Below are 21,573 nucleotides of genomic sequence, written 5' to 3' on the forward strand. Positions count from 1 at the left end.
TTTTAAACAAATTTTCTCAAACCTTATTTTTTCTACCTACAATCCAAAACATTGAAAAACGTAAATAAAAAAATTAATAAACTTAACAATGATTAATTGGACAAATTAGGAAAAAAAATTTCATTGATAATTAAGGTTATTTTCTTTGCAAAAATTGTAATTTCATCCACCCAAAACATATTACCGAATAAACAATTATTAGCAAAATCTAAGAATTAAATTCCTATATATGCGTTGTTATAAAATAATAATAACAATTAAAGTAAAATTGCTAAAGTTAAAATTTGTCACCCATCTGATTATTTTCGTTTGGCTAACCTTTGTTTTTCTCTAAATAAATGGCATTATATATAGAGTACTTCTAATACAACTATTAAGAGTACTTTGTCCACCACAAAGGATAAAAAATAAACAAAAATTAGTAAAGTCTCATAGTTTAACATCTAGATTGAGCACTATAAAAAATCATGATGTGTAATAGAATAAATATCAAATTACAATATATAACAAATTATCCAAATCATGCTATATAATAGAATAATATTATATTTTTATATGCTATATTTAATTCTTTATAACGCAATAAAATAAAATTTAACAATCAAAGAGAACAAAAAAAAATTTTAAAAACTAAACTAAATCGCATTAACCTAAAGCAGAGTTTTAAAGAATATACAAAATTATCAACCTTAATCAGTGATACAAGAAAAACAAAAAATCCACCAAAAAATTGTGTGTGTGTGAGAGAGAGAGAGAGAGAGAGAGAGAGAGAGAGATAACTTTTTTGTGAGGGAAAACTAAGGAAGATGGTGTGAATAAGAAAAAACAAAAATGAAGGAAGATGAAGGAAACGAGAAAGAATGGTATTAATGTAGAGGGTAGTGGGGAGATGAAAAGGTAAGGGAGGGAGAAAGGTTGGAGAAGTGTAAATATTAAAAAAAATAAATGTTAAAAACAATTATAGGAAAATTGAAAAAAAAATAATGACGTAAACGTTGAAGTGACTCAACTAGAGTGTAGTAATAATAAATACTACGTTTCAGCTTTTAAATATATATATATATATATATATATATATATATATATATATATATATATATATATATATATATATATAGATTTGTTCATCTTTTTGAATGTTCTCATCCTAATTATCATCTTCATTAATGAACTCCCTCATCCATGAAATCAAAACCTCCTCGAAAGCATGAAACAACCAAAAGATTTTCCAATGATTCAACAATATACTTTTGGATATAATCCTTAGTTTCTAATTGTCATGGCGCAACACATTCAGTGAATGCAACACCATCATCAATGTGACAAACAAAAACTTCCCCCTTAGCGTTTACAGCATAAAATTTTTACTTGTAGAATGCAATGTCATAAAAATATGGATCACTTGTTATATCAATCCAAGCATCATATCCAGGTGACCAGGTCTAGTGAATGCCAATGTGTTATCACTACTATAGATAACCATATATGAATATGCAAATCATTATCCTATTCATTAGTTGCTAAGTTCTACGGATTCCTTGACAAAACACACTTCTCAACTAAGATATCTTCGTAATCTATAGGGTCAAGTTCATAATTGAGACCAGCTTCATCCCAAAAACGAGGTTGAGGCGGAAGACTTGATAGGAGACAATGGATGAAAGAGATTGATTTGGAGATCGATGCCTATACTGAACAACCATCTGGAAGATGTTCCAAAGCATTTTTTTCCCAACAAGCTCAAGCAACTTGAAGTTGTAAACTTTATTGTCAAAACAATATATATATATATATATATATATATATATATATATATATATATATATATATATATATATATATTAAGTAGAGACCTTATGCGAGAGAGCATGAGATTAGGCCATGTGGCGGATTCTTTGTGATTTTCTTTTATTTAGGCTTACACTTTAATAAAGTTTGTATTTACATCATAATATTAGTTTATTGAATTAACTTATGGAGTAAATGCATATATTAATTATATATAGTTAGACATAAATAATTAGAGGATTTTAAATGATCATATATATATTATATAAGAAAATATTTTTACTTATAATTATAATAACTGATTTAAAATATGAAATTCTTCCTTATATGAGAAAATATTTTTATTTATAAAAAATAATAATTGATTTAGAATGTTTAGTTATTTTGACAACAATTAACACAAAAGCCACAAAAAATTAAATATTTATGAATTCACTAAAATTAGTCCTAATTAACCATTTAGATATTTTAACTTCTTTTAGTAATATTATATATATATATATATATATATATATATATATATAACCAATATTGTAGTATTTATTATATGTAAAAAGATTACTAATATGATAAATAAATATATGGGATAATTACACTTTACCCACCTATGGTTTGCCTCTAATTTGACTTACCTACCCGTGGTTTCATTTTTGACACTTTACCCACCTATGATTCCCTTCGTTACTACTCTGTTACCCACCTCCAGTGCAAACATTACTCTAACGCATAAACTCATAAAAAATAGAACCTAAAATAGATCAAACACACTCTCACTCCAAAAACACACTCTCATCCAACGTGCTCCTTCTTCCTCGGTGCAATTTGATTTTTGATCGATGCACTTAATAGCTCAAGAATTAGTTGTTGATTTTATACTGCTGCCATTGTTATATGTTTGCTTATGTTGTGTGTGTGTGTGTGTGTTTTTTTTGTTTTTGTTTTTTTTCGATTTAGCCATTCATATTTTGCATTGTAGGTGGCCTAGGGGCCTGATGGGGTTGATTTGGAGATGAACATAAGTGAAAAAATATGTACCTCTTTCCCGCTCTCCCTTGCTTCTACCCCTTCACCTGCTTTACACTTCATCACCTAGGCCACACTTTTGCTTCCTCTCCCTGGAACACAATTTTCCCCTAAGCCAAAATCTTATCTTTAACCTACAATCGAACCTGCATATGTCACCTCAAGACAATGAATCCCTATGAAATCCACAATCAAATCCGCATGTCCTAACACAATCTAATGCTCCCCTTCCCTCAATCAAATTCGCAACACTCCCATTTTACATCTCTAAACCCAATTTCTAATTACCATTAATGGAACCTTGAACTAAGTATTGACCCACATTTAGAACCTTAAAAAGTTCTCCAATTTATTCCAGGCTCTCACTCTATAACCACCCTACCTCTATCCCTTTGTTCCAATGACATCGTTCCATTTAAAGTGTAGATTTGGGTAGAACGATCTCTAGCAAGGGCAAAGGGCTCTTTCCAACGTGCTCCTGCAACAGCTAAACAGATGAACACTGTGTCTCCTTCTTCCTCGGTTTGCTTGCACGATCAAAACCCAGGTGGTTCTTAGTCCATTATCTCAAGCACACTGCATTGTGATCTTAGTTGGATGAGAGTGTGTTTTTGGAGTGAGAGCGTGTTTGATCTGTTTTAGGTTTTATTTTTTATGAGTTTATGTGTTAGAATAACGTCTGCACTGGAGGTGGGTAACAGAGTTGTAACAGAGGGAATCACAGGTGGGTAAAGTGTCAAAAATGAAACCATAGGTAGGTAAGTCAAATTAGAGACAAACCACAGGTGGGTAAAGTGTAATTATCCCTAAATTCATTTTTTATATTAATTATTTAAGTGGTTCATTAATTATTTAAGTATAATGAAATTTTGATGTCAATTTTCTAAGATTTATGTGATAAAAAATTAATTAGAAATTTGGTATTTAGTTACTTTTGCTACCTTGAAAACAAGGTCCAACAAAAGAAAAAAATAAAAATAAAATGCTATATATATATATATATATATATATATATATATATATATATATATATGGTTTCGAGTTAGTGAAGTCATGGTATAATCTTACAAAAGTTACACATTTTATCCATCATAGGTCTCTAAGAAATCTAAAAACACTATCTTAATTAATATAGCATGTTTTAGTGTTCTCTCTCTTGTTTATTACAATAAATTATAAAATTCTATTCTATTTTTTAGTCTTTTCTTCCTCTTGTTGAACCACTATAAAAAAGAAACTCATGTTTTCTTAATCCATAGGTTCCTCCTACCCCATTAAAAGAAGAGTAATGCTAGAGACAAACAATTTTATAAATTTTTTTACAAAGTGTTGATGTGGTGTGGTTCATATTAGCTTTTAAAAACAATTATTGAATGGTATTTGTATATTTATTTATCAAAATGATATTCACATTTTTTTAGTAGGTATGAAACTGGCTTATCTATATCAGTCACAATACCATCAATTTTCAAATTTGTAAATATTATGATCAAATCATTACACATCTCTTTTGTCTTTCTGATTTGTTTATAAATAAAAACTAAATATTATAATTTTTTAGAAGTAAAATTATTGGAATATTGGAGGAAACTAACTAAATACACCGGATATTGTGTTGGAGCTGGACTAGTGTTAAAAATGAGAAAAGAAAAGGTCTCACTCAATCACAAAAAAAAGAAAAAAAAAGAAGCAACTGACCGTGCCAAATGCGGTGTTTTGATGTTTAGGGGTTGAACAAGCAACTCACCTTATTTTTAGAAGCCTTGAGTTGAGCTGTGTGCCAGCTTAGCACTTAATTGCACTTAATTACACTTAGTTAATTAAATAATTAGTTTAATGAATATGAATTTTTACGGTTACTTAAATAAATTACCAAAACCATTCACCATTTTTACTTTAATTACCGTAATTTCTGTAAACTTCATATGGCAACCTTTTTTCCATTTAAAGAAACAAAAAAGAATCTTAAGTATTCATTTCCCATACACTCACACAGAAAATTAGTAAGAGACGCCGAGAGCAAGTGGGAGACACATAACGAGAGATACCAAGAGAAACACCGAAACAACGAGAGAGAATGTGCAAACCCAAACAAAGGTGTCGCGATCCATTACCACATCGGAGAGACTTCAACCATTGCCACCATTGCCTACTATTTTTCCACAGTGTCACATCAATGGGTGGTCAAAATCAACACATCCACAAGTTGGACTCAGTGGACTACGACGTCTGCGGCTCAACCTTCCTACTTGAGCAGCACAAGGATAACGTTCACACTGGCAAAGACGGCACCGGGAGATAGTGCATTGCTTTCGGCACATAAGCACAGGGCACCTAGGAGGTAATGGAGGAATTTCCAATGAACAAACACTTTGTCATGACTTTCAAGTGGCACCAAACGTGGAAGATCAGCCCACTTAGACATCTTAACAAACAAACAAAACACTTATACATCTTATTAAGTATATGGTGTTTATACTGTAAGAGACTAAAAACAATAATGGACAGACAAAATTTTAGAATTTTCAAATTAAAATTTTATGATGCTATCACAAAAAAATAAAAAGAAATATTGATTATAAAGAATATTATTATTAGTGACAATATGTAACATACTACTAATTAATAAATCATACAAGAACTCAAGTTGTAAAGAGAATTTCTACTTTTAAAACCTTCATGACCTATGCAAGGTCATTCACATCAAATGAGCTAAAAATTTTAGTTTTTAGCACCTTAAAAACCTACTTTATCTATTTTACCATTTCACTTTACAAAACATCTAAATTTAATTGTTTTATTTTAGCATTCAACACATTAAAATAATATAAATAACACAATAAAATAATATAAGAGTTGCTACAATGAGAGTGAAAGTGAGAGTCTAGGGAGAAAGAGGATGAGAGAATTAAAAATCATTAAAAATACATATATAAGCTCTGATTTATTAGAGTTAACTGTAGCTGAAAGTGAAAAATTTTTAGATATAGGACTTTTGATGAAGCATGGGTGCATTTCCAGGTTCGGGAGCGGGTGCAAGACTCAGCAATTTTTGAAAAAATAGGGTGCGGTGATTAAAAAATTATTAAAAATATTTTTATTTATATATTTTATTTATAAGTTCATATTCCAACAAATATGTCAACCTTATCAAGCCCAAATCCCAAATATCACTCAATAATAATAAATAATAAATAATTATTTTTTAGATTATAACAAGAGTAATGATAAAATTAAAATTAAAAGAAGAAAAAAAGTTGAAAATGGTGAGACAAAGGTTAGCCACGTGGACTGGGGTGGCTTAGAAGTCAACACAAATGAGTAAAGGCTGAAACTTTCAGCTTTCCAATAAGTGACTCTCATGTGAAGGGCTCACAAAACTAAAAGAAATTAAAGTATTAACTATTAAGCAATTAGGGGTATCAAATAGGTGGGTTTGGGTTGGGTATTTAAAACTCATTCACCCACTAAAACCCACTTAACTAATTGCTTCTAACCCAAACTCAACCCAACCCAATTATAATGGGTAAACCCCAACCCACCAAATTATTAAAATTATCAAAATGCCCATAAACACAATAACAACTCAGCAACTAGAAAATAGAGGCATAAGATAAAAAACCAAGCGGTCCACCGTTTGGTTGCTGAGAAAATTTAGAAAAATAAGGAAATGAATTTTGAAAATTGGATTCCAATTATTTACGAACCGAAAACCAACAAAAAAAAAAAAAGAAGCCAAATGAAGCAACTTCGACTCAATTGAACCAAATATAGCCAAATGGCTCTATTACATACCCCAAATTCAAAAAAAGAAGATAGTGAAGAATAAAAACTATCAATTCCTCAACTTTCTCAGCAACCAAACGGATTTTGGATCTGAAAAAAGAAACCACGAGTTCAAAGCAAAGAAGAAATGAAGAGATTCGAGCAAGAGGGGAGACCTTCGGGTTGAATTGATTGGTGTTGGGAAGGTGGGTACGCTTAATGACGATGCGAGCGATGAATTATTTGACAGTATTTCAGAGAGTGCTTAATGTGGGTATGGGTTTACAAAGGAGTTTCAAATTTCAGCTTGAGGTTGAAGATAAAAAGATGTATTGAGATTTTCTGAGACACTTACTCTGTTTTGCTTGGAATTTTTCTGGATTTTCAGAGTGAGTATTTGAGTGCTGTTGTTTGGTTGCCAAGAAAGTGAGAGAAAAGGAAATGACAACAATTTTCTTTGTGGTTTCCAGGAAAAGGCATGAAAGGGCAAGAAAATGAATGGATTTTAAAATTGAGAATTTTTTTTTTCTTTTTTATGGGAAGGGATGGGTTGAATTTTGGTATATTGTTTTTGGGTTCAATAGGGTTCAATGGGTTTTTAGTTAAAACACAATAATCACTAGGTCTAATTAAGCTAATGTTCATTTAACCAACTAATAGTTGGGTGGGTTTGGGTTCAATTAGAGGGTGTGGGTTTAGGTGGGCAAATGGGTTTGGGCTTACTTTGCCACCCCTATAAACAATAAATCAATACAAGGCAATGAAGGCAAACTACAAGCAAAGGACTGAAAAAGAAGAAGAGAAGAAGTAGAGAACACAAAAACGCAGAAGAAGAAGCAAAATAACGGAGAAGCTACCAACTGCGAGGAGGTGGGTTCCTTCGAGAAACCAATGACATGTTGGTGACTGCTGCCACGGGATCATTTCATTCAGCAAAAATAATTTAAAACATAAAAAGGTATGTTTTTTTAGTATTGATATTCGGCCAATAAGATCCAATTCGGCCCGAATCGGCTCAGTTCGGCGCAAATCGATGCGCATCGGAGCCGAATTAGCGCGAATCCGAAAAAAAAAAAAAAAATTTCTGAGGAGGCACCGACGTGCGGGCAACGGCGTTGCCCACCACACCCCGCATCGGGCCACGTCGGACGCGGGTTTGGCCGCCGAAATGCCCCATCAGTGCTTCTTAGCTTTTGATATGGCATGGTTTTTGTGGTTTTTTAAGTTGCTAAAATAGTTTTTGAATGGTTTTGACAATTGCTTAATAGCATTGGTTTTGCTTACATATATTCACCCCTTACCTATCTCCCAATGCTCTGTTAAGGGTCTGATTGGATGGAAGAATTCAAGAAGCTATGCATGTTTCATGTTTATAAGATCAATAAAACACTTGACATTGAAATGATCCAAGACAGTTTTTTTTTTTTTTTTTTTTTTTTTTTTTTCAAGTAAAGAAATTTGAAGAATATTTGCAAAAGTAAAGTACCCACTAACCAAAATCAACAAAATGAAACAGAAAAGTAGCTTGTTGATGAAAGAAACAGAAACTTACAAAGGACTTTGTTGGGTTTTGGAGGCAAAGCTTGGGACTGCGAGAGAGACACTGAGAAAGACACACTCTTTGCTAAGTACCTGGACATGGGTCAAATGTTTTGGGCCTACTCCAACTTCATTCACTAAAGGGACTGCACAGCCTCCATTCAATTTGTTTTTTTAATTTTTATTCTAATTAAATATTAGCTTCATCCAAATTCTTTTGTTAACATACTCTTTAATTAGAATTAGTCTATAACCAAGACCCCATGCATATACACAAATATAATTAAAAACATTCACAATTACACACATAGCTTATGTTAAGTTTTTGAGGCTAAATTGTATCTTACCCCTAGCTATTTTGGTGATTGGCAAATACATAAATTTCATTAAACTAACGCATAAACCTTGAATTGAAATTATTGGAAAATTGTAATATAAATAAAAATAAAATAACTTTCGAACTACACTGAATGAGGCTACAGTGTTAATATATCCGTGTAACACAAAAAAATTATATCATGAATGCGTTAACCAAAAACATTAACATGGATTACTCAAAAAAAAAAAAAAAACATTATCATGGTGTTTGACTGGTTAAAAATCTAATGTTTAGGGGTTAATTGTTTACTTTAAAAAAATTCTACGATCTATAATTGAAATGTAAAACCTTCAGAAGGGTATATTAATACGTCAAACAATAGTAATTTTAAACCATAAAAATAGAAAATAACAAAATTTAAAGAAGTATTAAAAAAAAAATTCCCCTTCAACTTTGAGGATATCTAAAGGTTAAGATGTGTATACATCTCTCAATATATTTTTACCATCATTCCTATCTAGCTTTAAGATATTTAACTTGAATATGGGATTCCAATAGTTTCTTTTTTCAAGGTTTCCTAAATCAATTTAGAGAAGTACAAATATTAGCAGCCCGTTTGGTAGGGTATTTTTCAAGTACACTTTTGAGCATTTTAAACACATTTACACATTTTTTTACACATTTTTTCATCCACATGTATATCAAAAATACCCAAACATCATTACTTAAACTACTCTACCAAATACCCCTTAGATATTTGTAATTCTTCCCTTACCTATCTAGCAGTCAAAATGGCCAAGTACTATTGTTGGCTAAAATATATAGTATTTTATCACTGTTTGAGAAATATTCAACAATCTATCATTTTTTTTAAACTCAAATTTGCGAAACTGAAATTTACTATATAACTATAAAAATAGTAAACAAAACTCAAGCTCTTCAAACTCGAGCACTTCCAAAGTTTTAATGTCAACAAGGCCTAGATATTAAGCATAGGGAAAAGTGAGGACCTATTGTCATAGGGGAGTGAGCGTAAAAGTCTAACTTTGCCGTGTGAGTGGAAAAGTCTACCTGCTTGTAAAAGTCTCGGTAGTCTAGGAGCACTTAGATTTCCGTAAGCAAAAGTGGTGTACCTTTGGTGACTTGATTTTTTGTCAATAAACGTGTCTGTGTTCACGTGTTCTACTCAACAGTTAAAGCATAGTAAGAGAAAGCATATTTATCTGGGAGCGTGTTGTATTTTTCTATAAAAAAAAACGTTTTTATGTCAAATTTTTAAAGAAGTCGAGCTCGAGTTTCATATTTTTTTATTTATAGAATTCGACTTTTTTAAACTCAAATTTCATGTTAAACTCAAATTTCAAAAAGTGATAAATTGCTGAATATTTTTCAAACAGTAGTACAATAGTACATATTTTAACCCATAGTGGTATTTGGCCATTTTGGCCCCTATCTAGCTCGGCCTTCTGTATAGTTGGGATGACCCAAAAAAAGAAAAAAAGAAAAGAAAAGAAATGCATTTGTTAAAAAATTCATCAAATTAGTCAAGTTGTCTTAGTTTGAAAACTAAATTCCCTACATGGTAGAAACTTAAACCACGTCCTTAAAAATGAGCCTAAAACTAAAGATACCTGATTAACATATGAAAGTACAAATTTGATAAGTTTTACACATTTGAAAGCATGGTTGTTTGATCATTAATCATTATAATCAAATAACAGAGAAAGCATAAAAGCATAGTTCTTTGAATCCAAATGAAATAAAAAGAAAAATATTGAACCATAGAGAGAGCACGTTGAGTACAAAGCCCTCAAAGCCTTATTAATAATCTTATTGGGTTCAATGAGTTGGACACAATATAGATTAGTTCGAAGTTTATATGAATTTCCTTATTCTATTTTCAATAAATCAAAGTAAAATTCATTGGTGTCGAACATATTATTTCAGTTATTATCTGATCATATTCAATGGTGGTAACATACAAACTCAAAAACATAAATAGTTCGAGTGGATAAATGAAACACACACAACAATAATGTAAATTTCATGTCATTTTCCATCTTCTTACTCAGACTAATCAAACAGGAGGAAATTCATTTCTCCTTTCCATCTTCTTACTTTACGCGTAATGTCATAATTGTGGGCTACTCAAGACTCTTCATAAATCAAAGTGTTATACTTTTCTTTTCATAAAGCTGCCGAAGCTATATTGTAGTTTCTGGTTTCTGTTTCTTTCATAAAGTCTTTTTATATCAGGGAAAAAAAAAAAAAAAAGTCTATCTGCAAAAAGAAGACTTTTTGCAAAAATAAAAGTATTCCCTCCTTGTTAAAATACGTGTTTGGTTCCAAATTAAAAAGTCAGTTTGTTTTACTATTTAATTTATTTTTGTTACTATTTATGGGCTCCACTGCACTTTTTAATACTATTCATGTATTTCATTGTACTATTTCAGCTAACTTTTACCTTTATTTACAATACTTTCAGAAAAAAAATTTCAGTTTCAGCAAAATAAGCGGATCTCAAACATACTCAAATCTTAAACTAGTCTACATAGGTTGTATGTTTGAAGCTTCTTACTCCTTCCTCTACCTTGTCTTTCAACGACTTCAATTATTGGACCAATGATATTAAACAAGGTTGTCAAAATCGGGATCCTACGTAGGATCGTAAGAGGTAGGTGAGATCGTGGATTGTAAGATCGGATCGTGAATCGTAATATCCTATATTATTTGAGAAAAAAACAAAAAATACAAATTGGTATATTAAATAATCCCATAAATTATACATTCAGTAATATAATTACCATACAACACTGCTTCCATTTGTAAGCATCATTTAAAGTAGGGCTGTTTATGGGTTGGGCCGGGTTGGGTTTGTGCCCAACCGGGACTCAACTCGAATGAGGCGAGTGGATAAAAATTTGACCCAAAGCCGACCCAGAGATCTGGTTGGATTTTTCGGTTTGGATCTCGTCGATTTCAGGTTGATTCAGGTCGGCCTCAGGTTTTATCACAAGGGTCGAAATCTGGCTAGATTCGGCGAGATCTGGCCAAAATTTGGCCTGATCCATTGCGAAATTTAGCCAGATTCGTCGAGATTTGGCCGGATCCGTTAAGATGGGATAGAAATCTGGCCAGATCCATCGAGATCTAGCCTAGATTTTTTCGGATAACGACGAGATCTCGCTGGATCTAGTCCGAAATTGGTAATAATTTGTCAGAAAGGATAAAGGATTCGGTTCGAGTTAGGTGTCACGGGTTTTGAAATGAAAAAACGACTTGCGTAGGGTCGGGTTTGCGAGTACGAAACCCGCGTCCGACTGTCAAAGTCGTCGGATCGAGTGGTGGCAGGTTTGCCAGGTTGAGCGGTTTGTCGGGTCTTCTGGACAGCCCTAATTTAAAGAGGCCAAAAACCTCAAAATGTGACATTCTATTGGGATATTTTTTATTTGGGTCCAACTAACACTCTCTTTACATTGGAGTGGAAAAACTTGGTCTATTAGGATTTTATTTATCATTTTGGGTTCAACTGAGTCTTCTGTTAAGTTAAAGAAGATTACAAGAAACCAAGGTCGTTTGAAATCATTAGAATCATACAATCCTACTAATCCTGAACGATCGCAAAGATCCTTGAAAGAACTGGATCGTTTTGGGTAGGTGGGATCTTAAAATCGTAGGATCGTAAGATCCAAATTGGGATTTTGACAATTATGATATTACACATGGTTTGGAAAAACAATTTACCACTTAATTTAATTTTTTTTTAGCTTTAAATTAAATATTTTGCAACCTTGCATCATTTAAAATAACCTTCCTATTTTTAAGACTACGTTGTTTCACCACATATGCATATCCAAATTGATAGTAAAAAATTATAGAGGAAATGCTGCAAGGTCAGCGATAAATTGTAACTATCTCAAAGAAAGAAAGAAAAAAAAACAAAACAAAACAAAAGCAAATTTATTTAGCACTTAATTTAGCTGCAATAATTAAATGATTGTGACTTCAAATTTTGAATTCATTTGAGCAATATTTTTCTATGTTTTAAATACTAAATATATAAATATATCATTCTAAACAATTTACGTGTCCTAATTTCTTTCTCTTCTTAGTGACACATATTATAACTAAAATTAATTCCCAAAAATGTTAATGATACTGTATACCACAAAGTCAAAAACTTAAAATTATACATAGTTTATAGAGAAAACTTCATTCAAATTATTTTATTATGAAACTATAGCGTGATCACTCATCAAAAGGTAATTCAAATATTTATTTATTATTTGTCGAAATAATACTAATCACATTTCTTGTCATATCAATTTATAAGTTATTTGTAATAAAATTTTTTGTAACTTTAATATTTTCCATTATTAATTATATTATTATAGTGACACCAATCACAACCATTTTACAGTAATTCGTATACTTTTTATTGTAATTTTTTAATTATTTGTAGTGACTATAGATTTGAACATATAATGTCCTCTAAACCTTCTATAATAATTTTTTTTATTAATCCGACAGAAAGAATTTATGATATCAATTTCAAAATAATTATTTTTTTTTATCATCGTATCAAAATAATAATTAATTTTTGATATAAAAGATATTTGAACCTAAATCTTTCATTCCACAACAAATAACCCATAAAAATGTTAATAACTTAACTTTAACATTTTTCTTTTATCATATTTCACATGCTTCAGTATTAGCTTAAAAAGTCAATTTTTGTTACTATTTAACCTATTTTTACTACTATTTATGGCCTCATTGCACTTATCGGTATTATTTATGAGTCTCACTATACAATTTTAACAACTTTTTAATTTTATCTACAATAGTACTTTCAATAAAAAAAAAAGTTTAGTTTCAACTAAATAAACTTTTGCTAATCGTACTCAATGTATCCTTTACATGGCACATCACACTCCCAATTACAATGGATCTTTTACTTTACGAGACAATTCGTTTTGGTACAAAAGCTTTGAATGGAGATTTCCACCATCCTGCTGAAACCACGTTTCACTCGTTGACAAGTCAAGCTATGCAGGTTCTTGGCATTGCTCTCGTTTACTTGGACTTTCCGTTATAGCATTGACTTGTTAATTAGTAATATATTCTTATTGAATTAAGTTCACACCTACTTGATTCTTAAAAATAAAAAATAAAAGGTTCCCACCTAACCAATGTGAAGTCTCTAATATCCATCTTAAGTCTATATCCCATATGACAATTGGTTCATGCTAATTCATTGAATTTTTCCCATTCAGATACCATGCTATAGCAATTAACTGGAAAAAGGCTGAACTCTTAAAACTAGTAATGAACCAACTTGGCATCCTTTACTACCAACCATTCTCTATCTTTTTGAGTTTACGGTGCAAGTTCTAAACCATAACCAAATTGCAAACTGCACAACAAGCTATCAAAGAAGCAAGCCATTTTTTATCCCTTCCTTTCTTTTCCATCATAATTCAGAACCCAGATTCCTTTCTTGTCTTATAACTGAGACCATGTTGTCAGAGGTGTTTCTTGGAGCATTTCTTCAAGTGCTGTTTGATAGGTTGGCACCCCGTGAGTTGATTAGCTTGGTGTTCAGGGAAAGTGTCAAGAAGAAGCTGGAGAAATGGAGGCAAACCCTGTTGGCAATTCAGATGGTTCTTAAAGATGCTGAGGAGAAGCAACTGACAGATGCGGATGTGAAGCAATGGCTGGAAGATATCAGAGATTTGGCTTATGATCTTGAAGACTTATTTGATGATTTTGCCATTGAAGCTATGCAGCGCAAGTGGAAGGCAGAACCTGAGTCTGGTAGCCCAGCAAGTATGGTTAGAAGCTTAGTCCCTACTCGTTTTACTCCTAGTGCAGTTAAATTCAACCTTAAGATGAAGTTTGAGATTGAAAAAATCAGTAAACGATTAAAAGAAATAACTGAACAAAAAGACAGACTTGGGTTGAAAGATGGTGGTATGTCTGTAAAGATATGGAAAAGGCCATCCAGCACAAGTGTGCCATATGGACCTGTGATAGGCAGAGATGAAGATAGAAAGAAGATAATAGAACTCATTTTAAATGATGAGCAAACTGATGATGCTAATTTTCACGTTATCTCTATTGTTGGTATGGCTGGGGTTGGTAAGACAACACTTGCTAGGCTTGTGTACAATGATGAAGAAGTTAATCATTTCAATCCAAGAGCCTGGATCTGTGTATCTGATGACTTTGATGTTATGATGGTAACAAAAGCTCTTCTTGAATCAGTCACTTCCCAACCCTGCCATCTCAAAGAGTTGAATGAAGTTCAGGTGAAGCTGGCAAGTGAATTAGAGGGTAAAAAGTTCTTGCTTGTTTTAGATGATCTTTGGAATGAGAATTATGACCTGTGGGAAGCACTGCTACCTCCTTTCAGGGCTGGAGCAGCAGGGAGTCGAATAATCGTGACAACACGAAATGTAAGTGTTGGAAAGGTGATGGGAGCAGTTCAGTCTTATAATCTGGATTTCATATCCGACAATGATTGCTGGGCAATATTTGTCCAGCATTCCTTGATGAATGAAAATGTTGGTAGACCTGGGAATTCAGGCCTAATTCATGAGAAAATTCTTGAAAGGTGCAGGGGACTGCCTTTGGCAGCAAGGACTCTTGGTGGCCTTTTCCGTGGTAAAGAGTTAGATGAGTGGGAGGATATAATGAATAGCAAATTGTGGAGTTCATCAAACATGGGAAGTGACATATTTCCCATATTAAGATTGAGCTACCACCATCTGCCTCATCATTTAAAGAGGTGCTTCGCTTATTGTTCATTATTCCCAAGGGACTATGAATTTGAAGAGAAGCAACTGATCCTGCTTTGGATGGCAGAAGGTTTGATTTATCAAGCAGAAGGTGATAAGCCAATGGAAGATTTAGGTGGAGAGTACTTTCGTGATCTACTGTCAAGGTCATTTTTTCAGCAGTCAAGCAGTAATAAATCACGATTCGTGATGCACGACCTCATAAGTGATTTAGCTCAATGGGTTGCAGGAATAAGCTACTTTAGGTTGGAGACTAAACTGGAGGGCAACGAGCGAAGCAAAGTTTCCAGTAAAGCTCGCCATTTATCTTTTGTTGGTAGCAGATATGATGGAGCTAAGAAGTTTGAGGCAATTTCTGAATTCAAGCATTTGCGGACCTTCCTACCACTAATGGCACCATATGTTGGGTACTCCTATCTGTCTTATCTCATTATTAATCAATTGCTGCCTAAATTACAAAACCTAAGGGTGCTTTCTTTGAGTGGATATCGCATAGTTTATCTACCAGAAACAATTGGTGATCTCAAGCATTTGCGGTACCTTGATCTTTCTCGCACACAACTCAGAAGCTTGCCTGCATCAATAAGCACTCTTTACAATTTACAAACATTGCTATTAGAAAATTGCTCTTCTTTAAAGTTCTTGCCTCCTGATTTTGGTAAACTGTTCAACCTGCGTCATTTGAATATTTTTGGATCAAATTTATTGGAAGGAATGCCTCTAAGCATAGGTAATTTGACTAGTCTCCAAACATTGTCCAACTTTGTTGTGGGCAAAGCAGATAGTTTCTGTGTAATAAGAGAGCTAGGGCCCTTGGTGCATCTTCGAGGGACACTCTGCATCTCAAAATTGGAGAATGTAACTAAAGCTCAGGAGGCAAGAGACAGTTATTTATATGGTAAGCAAGACCTTAATGAAGTTGTGATGGAATGGAGTAGCAACCTTAATGAATCACAAGATGAAGAAACCCAGTTGGAAGTACTTAACATGCTACAGCCTAATGTGAAGTTGAAAGAGCTTACTGTGAAGTGCTATGGTGGAACAAAATTCCCAACTTGGATAGGAGATCCTTCATTTTCTAATTTAGTGCTCCTAAGGTTTGAAAATTGTGAGAACTGCAATTCCTTGCCACCAGTTGGGCAACTACCCTTTCTCAAAGATCTTCTCATTAAAGGAATGGCTGGAGTGAAGAGTGTTGGCCGAGAGTTTTATGGGGAAAGTTGCTCGAGACCTTTTCAATCCTTGGAGACTTTACATTTTGAGGATATGCCAAGATGGGAAAACTGGATTCCTCTTGGAGTTAATGAAGCATTTGCTTGCTTGAGTAAGCTTTCAATCATAAGATGCCATAATCTGGTGAGAAAATTGCCAGACCATCTTCCTTCATTAAAAAAGCTTGTGATTCATGGATGTTGGAATTTGGTAGTTTCAGTTTCAAACTTACCAATGCTGTGTGTATTAGTAATTGAGGGATGCAAAAGAGTGGAGTGTGAAAGTTCAGTTGGCTTTGGCTCACCATACTCCATGGTTTTTTCAAAAATTTCAGAGTTTGGACATGTAACAGCAGGGTTAATGCATGGAGTAAGTAAAGTAGAATATTTGAAGATTGTTGATTCTGAAAAGCTCACAACTTTGTGGGAGAAAATACCTAAAGGGTTGCACAGACTCAAATTCCTACGAGAGCTGTCTATTGAAGACTGCCCAACACTAGTTTCCTTTCCAGCATCTGGTTTTCCATCTATGCTGAAAGTAATTCAAATAAAAAGCTGCAGTGGTCTGAAATCATTACTACCAGAGGGAACATTGCAGAGCAGAGAAAATGCATGTCTTGAGCGGTTGTGTGTTGTTCGTTGTGATTCTTTGAAGTCCATTGCCAGAGGACAGCTACCAACAACTCTAAAAAGGTTGGAGATATCTCATTGTATGAATTTGCAGTGTGTGCTAGACGAGGGAGAGGGTTCTTCCTCTTCTTCAGTGATGCATGATGAGGATATCAACAACAGAAGCAAAACTCATCTTCAGTACTTAGACATCAAATCATGTCAATCTCTCACAACCTTAACTTCAAGTGGCAAGTTACCTGCCACGCTTACACACCTCCTTCTGAGGGATTGCCCAAAGCTCATGTGTTTGTCATCAACAGGTAAATTGCCAGCAGCACTTCAATACCTTGAGATTCAATCAATCTCAAAGCTGCAGAAAATAGCAGAGAGGTTGCACCAGAACACATCCCTTGAATGCATTAAGATTTGGAATTGCCATGGCCTTAGATCCTTGCCGGAGGACCTACACAACCTCAGCAAACTTCGCCAGTTTCAAATTTTTTGGTGTCAAAGTTTTTCTTCCTTTCCAGCAGCAGGGTTGCCTTCAAACCTGAGAGTTCTCGGGATCAAAAACTGTAAGAATCTCAAGGCCTTACCTAACGGTATGCGCAACCTCACTTCTCTTCAAAAATTGGATATATCTAACCGTCTAGACAGTCTGCCCTCTCCACAAGAGGGTTTACCTACCAACCTAATAGAACTTAATATGATTGACCTGAAGGTCTACAAACCAATGTTTGAGTGGGGGTTGCAACAACTCACGTCTCTTATAAAACTCTCCATTCATGGTGAATGTCTAGATGTTGATTCCTTTCCTGGTGAGAGGGAGAATGGGGTCATGATGCTGCTGCCAAACTCTCTCTCAATTCTATGCATTTCATATTTTAAAAACCTGGAATGTCTGTCCCCCAAGGGGTTTCAAAACCTCACATCTTTAAACCAACTAAAGATCTATAATTGCCTAAAGCTCACATCCTTACCAAAGGAGGGCCTGCCTCCCTCACTTACACAACTTGAAATCCGTAATTGTCCTCTGCTAAGTCAACATTGCAATAACGAGAAAGGACAAGAGTGGTCCAAGATAGCTCACATCCCTTGTGTTTTGATTGACAACAAATTCATCCATGAAACAGTGACAACAGATTCATTCACAACACAGCTCAACAGGTGAATTCCTGATTTTGCAAACAAGAGGATGTTCAACTTTCGCTTTGCATTGACATCTAGGTAAGTCATTTATTAAATCTCCAAATTTATATGTTTACACAGCATACATGTCCAAAATTTTTATAGGACAGTGTTCAATATTTTGTATATTTAGCCAGGTAAACCCAGCACAGTAACAAAATGAGAACCAAAGCTGAGTTCTGTGATAACCTCTTACATGCTTTTTGCAGTATATACCTTACTATATTTAGGAACCTGCCATAGCCACCTCTGGTTTTATAGTTTGCATCACTAACTTATTTTCATTTTATACTTACACATAGGTTTTGGCATATGCCTGGACATAAAGGAAATAAATTAACCACCATTACAGATTCATTGCATTTTTTAGAATATTGTCAATGAGAAAACTAACTCAATCTTTATGTCATGTAGTTTCACTATGTCCTAAGCAATGAAATTGGGGTCTTGAATTTTACCATTTAGAGGCTATCAACTCCAGACTGTTATTGATGATGATTTTACTTCATAAAATCTCATCCAGTTATTGGGTTTTCACATCAGCTTCTCATCTAGGGTTAATGGTTCTTAAATTCTTATCTATCATGCAGAACCTAAGCAGATTTCTTTTCTGACATAACTACTACTACCCTACATCAAGTTATTGTTCAAAGTTCAATGGATAATTGGATATTGTCGTTTTACTTTCTCCTTCTAATTTGATGGCAGTGTATATACTCTTTAGTCTAACTAATTCTTTATATATGGTGCCATAACCTATGTGAAGCGTCACATAATAACCTTGGCAACTGTCTAATATAGGATTGCTGCATATCTGCATTACTAGAAAGTAGATACAGATACAAATATTTCTTGTTGAAACAATTTTTTTCCAAGTTTTCATTACAACAGAGGAATTCTGGTAGGACTTCTTGCCCTTTAGGTACATCACTGATGGATCTTACTGTCTTTGATGCTTGCAGATAGTTCGAAAGGCTGATGCAATTCGTTTCAACTTTCCAAGTGCTGTGTGTGGAAGGAATATTTGTTTTTGTCTTGTTGTTGTTAGTTTACTGTCTTTACTATGTCTGTTAGAGATAGTGGCTCATATTCTGAATAAAAAAGTAGCATCGGTCTCTAGTCTAGAGGCCTCATGAGTGGAGTGTAGCAGAGCGCAACTAAGTGGAGGCCGTGAGGCCCAACGTGGCTTTGTTTACCCCTTCATTGGGAAATTCAGTGTCCTGGTTTTGGGCTTTTCTAGAGGCACTATAAATTTATTGTAAACCCTTTATTTTTCTTTAATAGTGAATTTTCCCACGGCATACTTTGGCGGATGTAGGCATATTTTCAAACCACATAAATCTCCATGTCAATTTTCTCTTTTCTCTCTCTTTTTTCTAACATTGCTAACATCTGAAATCTTCAAAAGTGGTCATGGCCTTTTACAATTTGTTTCCTAAATATTTTTGGACTGTTAACTCTATTCTGCAATATTGATGCCAATTTTTTTTGGCGTTATTTTTATTCTCTTCCTCTTTGTATTGATTTCACATCAAGTGAGGATGCATTGCTGAAACTCTACTCTGCAATATTGGTGGACAATTTCTTTTTCCTTTATTTTTATCCATTTCCTCTCTATCTACTGTTTTCTCAGCGAGTCTACAACCAAAGGATGCATTAATGGAGAAAACAATACTGAATATTATCTAGCCAATTGTTCTTTGTGAGCGGTTTTGCAATGTTCTTTGCATAAAAGTACAAGTTCACGTAACTAGGTGTACATAGGACTTAACAGATGCCTCTCTTAATGTTAAGAGAAAAAAAAATGTCTCTTACTTGATAATGAGAAACTTTATTAGTTGAGTTAATAAGAACCTGCGTATTGATTTACACTGAAAATAAATCAATTAGCATATTTAGCTTAACAATAAAAAACAGTCATTATGGAACGAATATCATAGGTTTAATATCTTATCGTATAAAAAAAAAAGATTAAAAAATGACCCCAACTTTTTGAAGTACAATTTTCAAATTAAAAGAAGGAAAAATACCATTTTGGGGTCATTGTCAATTAAGTCCTTACATTTTAGTAGTAATCAATTTTTATACATTTTAGTAGTAATCAATTTTTATTAGTGAGTTGATAGTAGGCGATCAATTTGCCAATGACCAAAATGCAAGGACCAAAATAGACTATTTGCCTCTAAGGAATTTATTTGATTGCAGATACTTTTAGAGTTATTTAAATACATGGAGCAAAATGTCTTCAAACAAAAAATACTGCGCAAAATAAAGCCATAAAGTATGAGTATAGGAGCTTTAAAAGATAAATAACAGCTGAAGTCCTGGAAGGGACATTGTTCTTTTAACTGAGGTGCATGAAGGACAGGCAGGGCTACTTGGCATAATATCAATTAAAACCAAAACATGGATGGATGCTATTTTGCATAATGAAAATTTTGCTTGAAATTTGAGGAATGGAGGAAGAGGGCAACCATAACATGGATTATGCTTCATATTGAAACTCAAGTGCCACAAAGGGAGCCAAATAAAATTTACTTAACAATTAATAAATTCACATTAACAAAGCTGTTACACTGCTTTGCCCTCCAACACTCCAAGGCAAACGCTAGAATGCATTCTTTAACCACTACAAATATAACAAATAGAATTCCGAATAGAATTTATTTTAGCCACCCTGTTGTCAATGCCTGCTCAGTTCATACCACACCATTAGAATGGCACCAACACCAATTGTCTAACATGAATGCGACTCAATTTGTAGTTGGATTTTTGTGCAGTTGTCCACAGGTGACCGCGACACGTGGGGAAATTCTAGGTGCCTATAACATTCATTATAATATATTTACATCCACACTTCTGATTTCATAAAACAAATACAGAATGTACAAAACCAAAGAACCCGAATTGATCTACTATCATCCTCTGCAATTGCACCCAAAAAAAAAAAAAAACTATTCAAATATGAAAATTACTTACAATAATGATGAAAATGATATTTTCCAGCCTCTACTCCCGTATCTTTTGGATTCCAGTCCAGCGTGCATAATCCATCCACCTGTTTGCAGAATGTATATAAGAACTTGAGAAGTGAAAAGAAGAAATATGAAAAATTGACATCTGACACCCTAGGAGATCTCAAATCTTACATCAATGACCCCAAGAACGTGTTGCCAGTTCGAACAACAAAGCAAATAGCACCCAGAATAATCTTGTGTTGATGCAGAAAGGGCTCTAGGATTCGTTGTTCAATAATTCCAGCAAGAACTTGGTACCTGTTAAACAAAGAAAGCATATAATTTGTCCCGTAAACTGACTATTGTCTGTA

General features: G+C 33.6%; 1 protein-coding gene, 1 long non-coding RNA gene and 1 pseudogene across 2 annotated transcripts; 1 reads left to right on the forward strand and 2 right to left on the reverse strand.

Moving 5' to 3' along the window:
- Positions 1–1,163: 1,163 nt before the first annotated feature.
- Positions 1,164–1,775, reverse strand: LOC142616954 (uncharacterized; annotated as a pseudogene).
- An 11,905-nt stretch (positions 1,776–13,680) lies between these two features.
- LOC142617299 (putative disease resistance RPP13-like protein 1) lies at positions 13,681–19,540 on the forward strand. The gene is made up of 2 exons (XM_075790086.1): positions 13,681–18,284; positions 19,208–19,540. The coding sequence occupies exon 1, from the start codon at positions 13,954–13,956 to the stop codon at positions 18,226–18,228; it is 4,275 nt and encodes a 1,424-aa protein (XP_075646201.1). The 5' UTR covers positions 13,681–13,953; the 3' UTR covers positions 18,229–18,284; positions 19,208–19,540.
- Positions 19,541–20,638: 1,098 nt separating this feature from the next.
- On the reverse strand, positions 20,639–21,520 carry LOC142617300 (uncharacterized). Its single transcript, XR_012840949.1, has 3 exons — positions 21,395–21,520; positions 21,225–21,303; positions 20,639–21,067 (listed from the first exon to the last, which is right to left on the reverse strand). It is a non-coding gene; the product is annotated as an uncharacterized LOC142617300 (long non-coding RNA).
- Positions 21,521–21,573: the final 53 nt, after the last annotated feature.

The sequence above is a fragment of the Castanea sativa genome, chromosome 11 (genome assembly GCF_040712315.1).
Source record: "Castanea sativa cultivar Marrone di Chiusa Pesio chromosome 11, ASM4071231v1".
Lineage (NCBI taxonomy): Eukaryota > Viridiplantae > Streptophyta > Magnoliopsida > Fagales > Fagaceae > Castanea > Castanea sativa.

Bases quoted from the DNA above. Each gene is read 5' to 3' on its own strand.
- LOC142617299 (XM_075790086.1), top strand. From the start codon at position 13,954: ATGTTGTCAGAGGTGTTTCTTGGAGCATTTCTTCAAGTGCTGTTTGAT.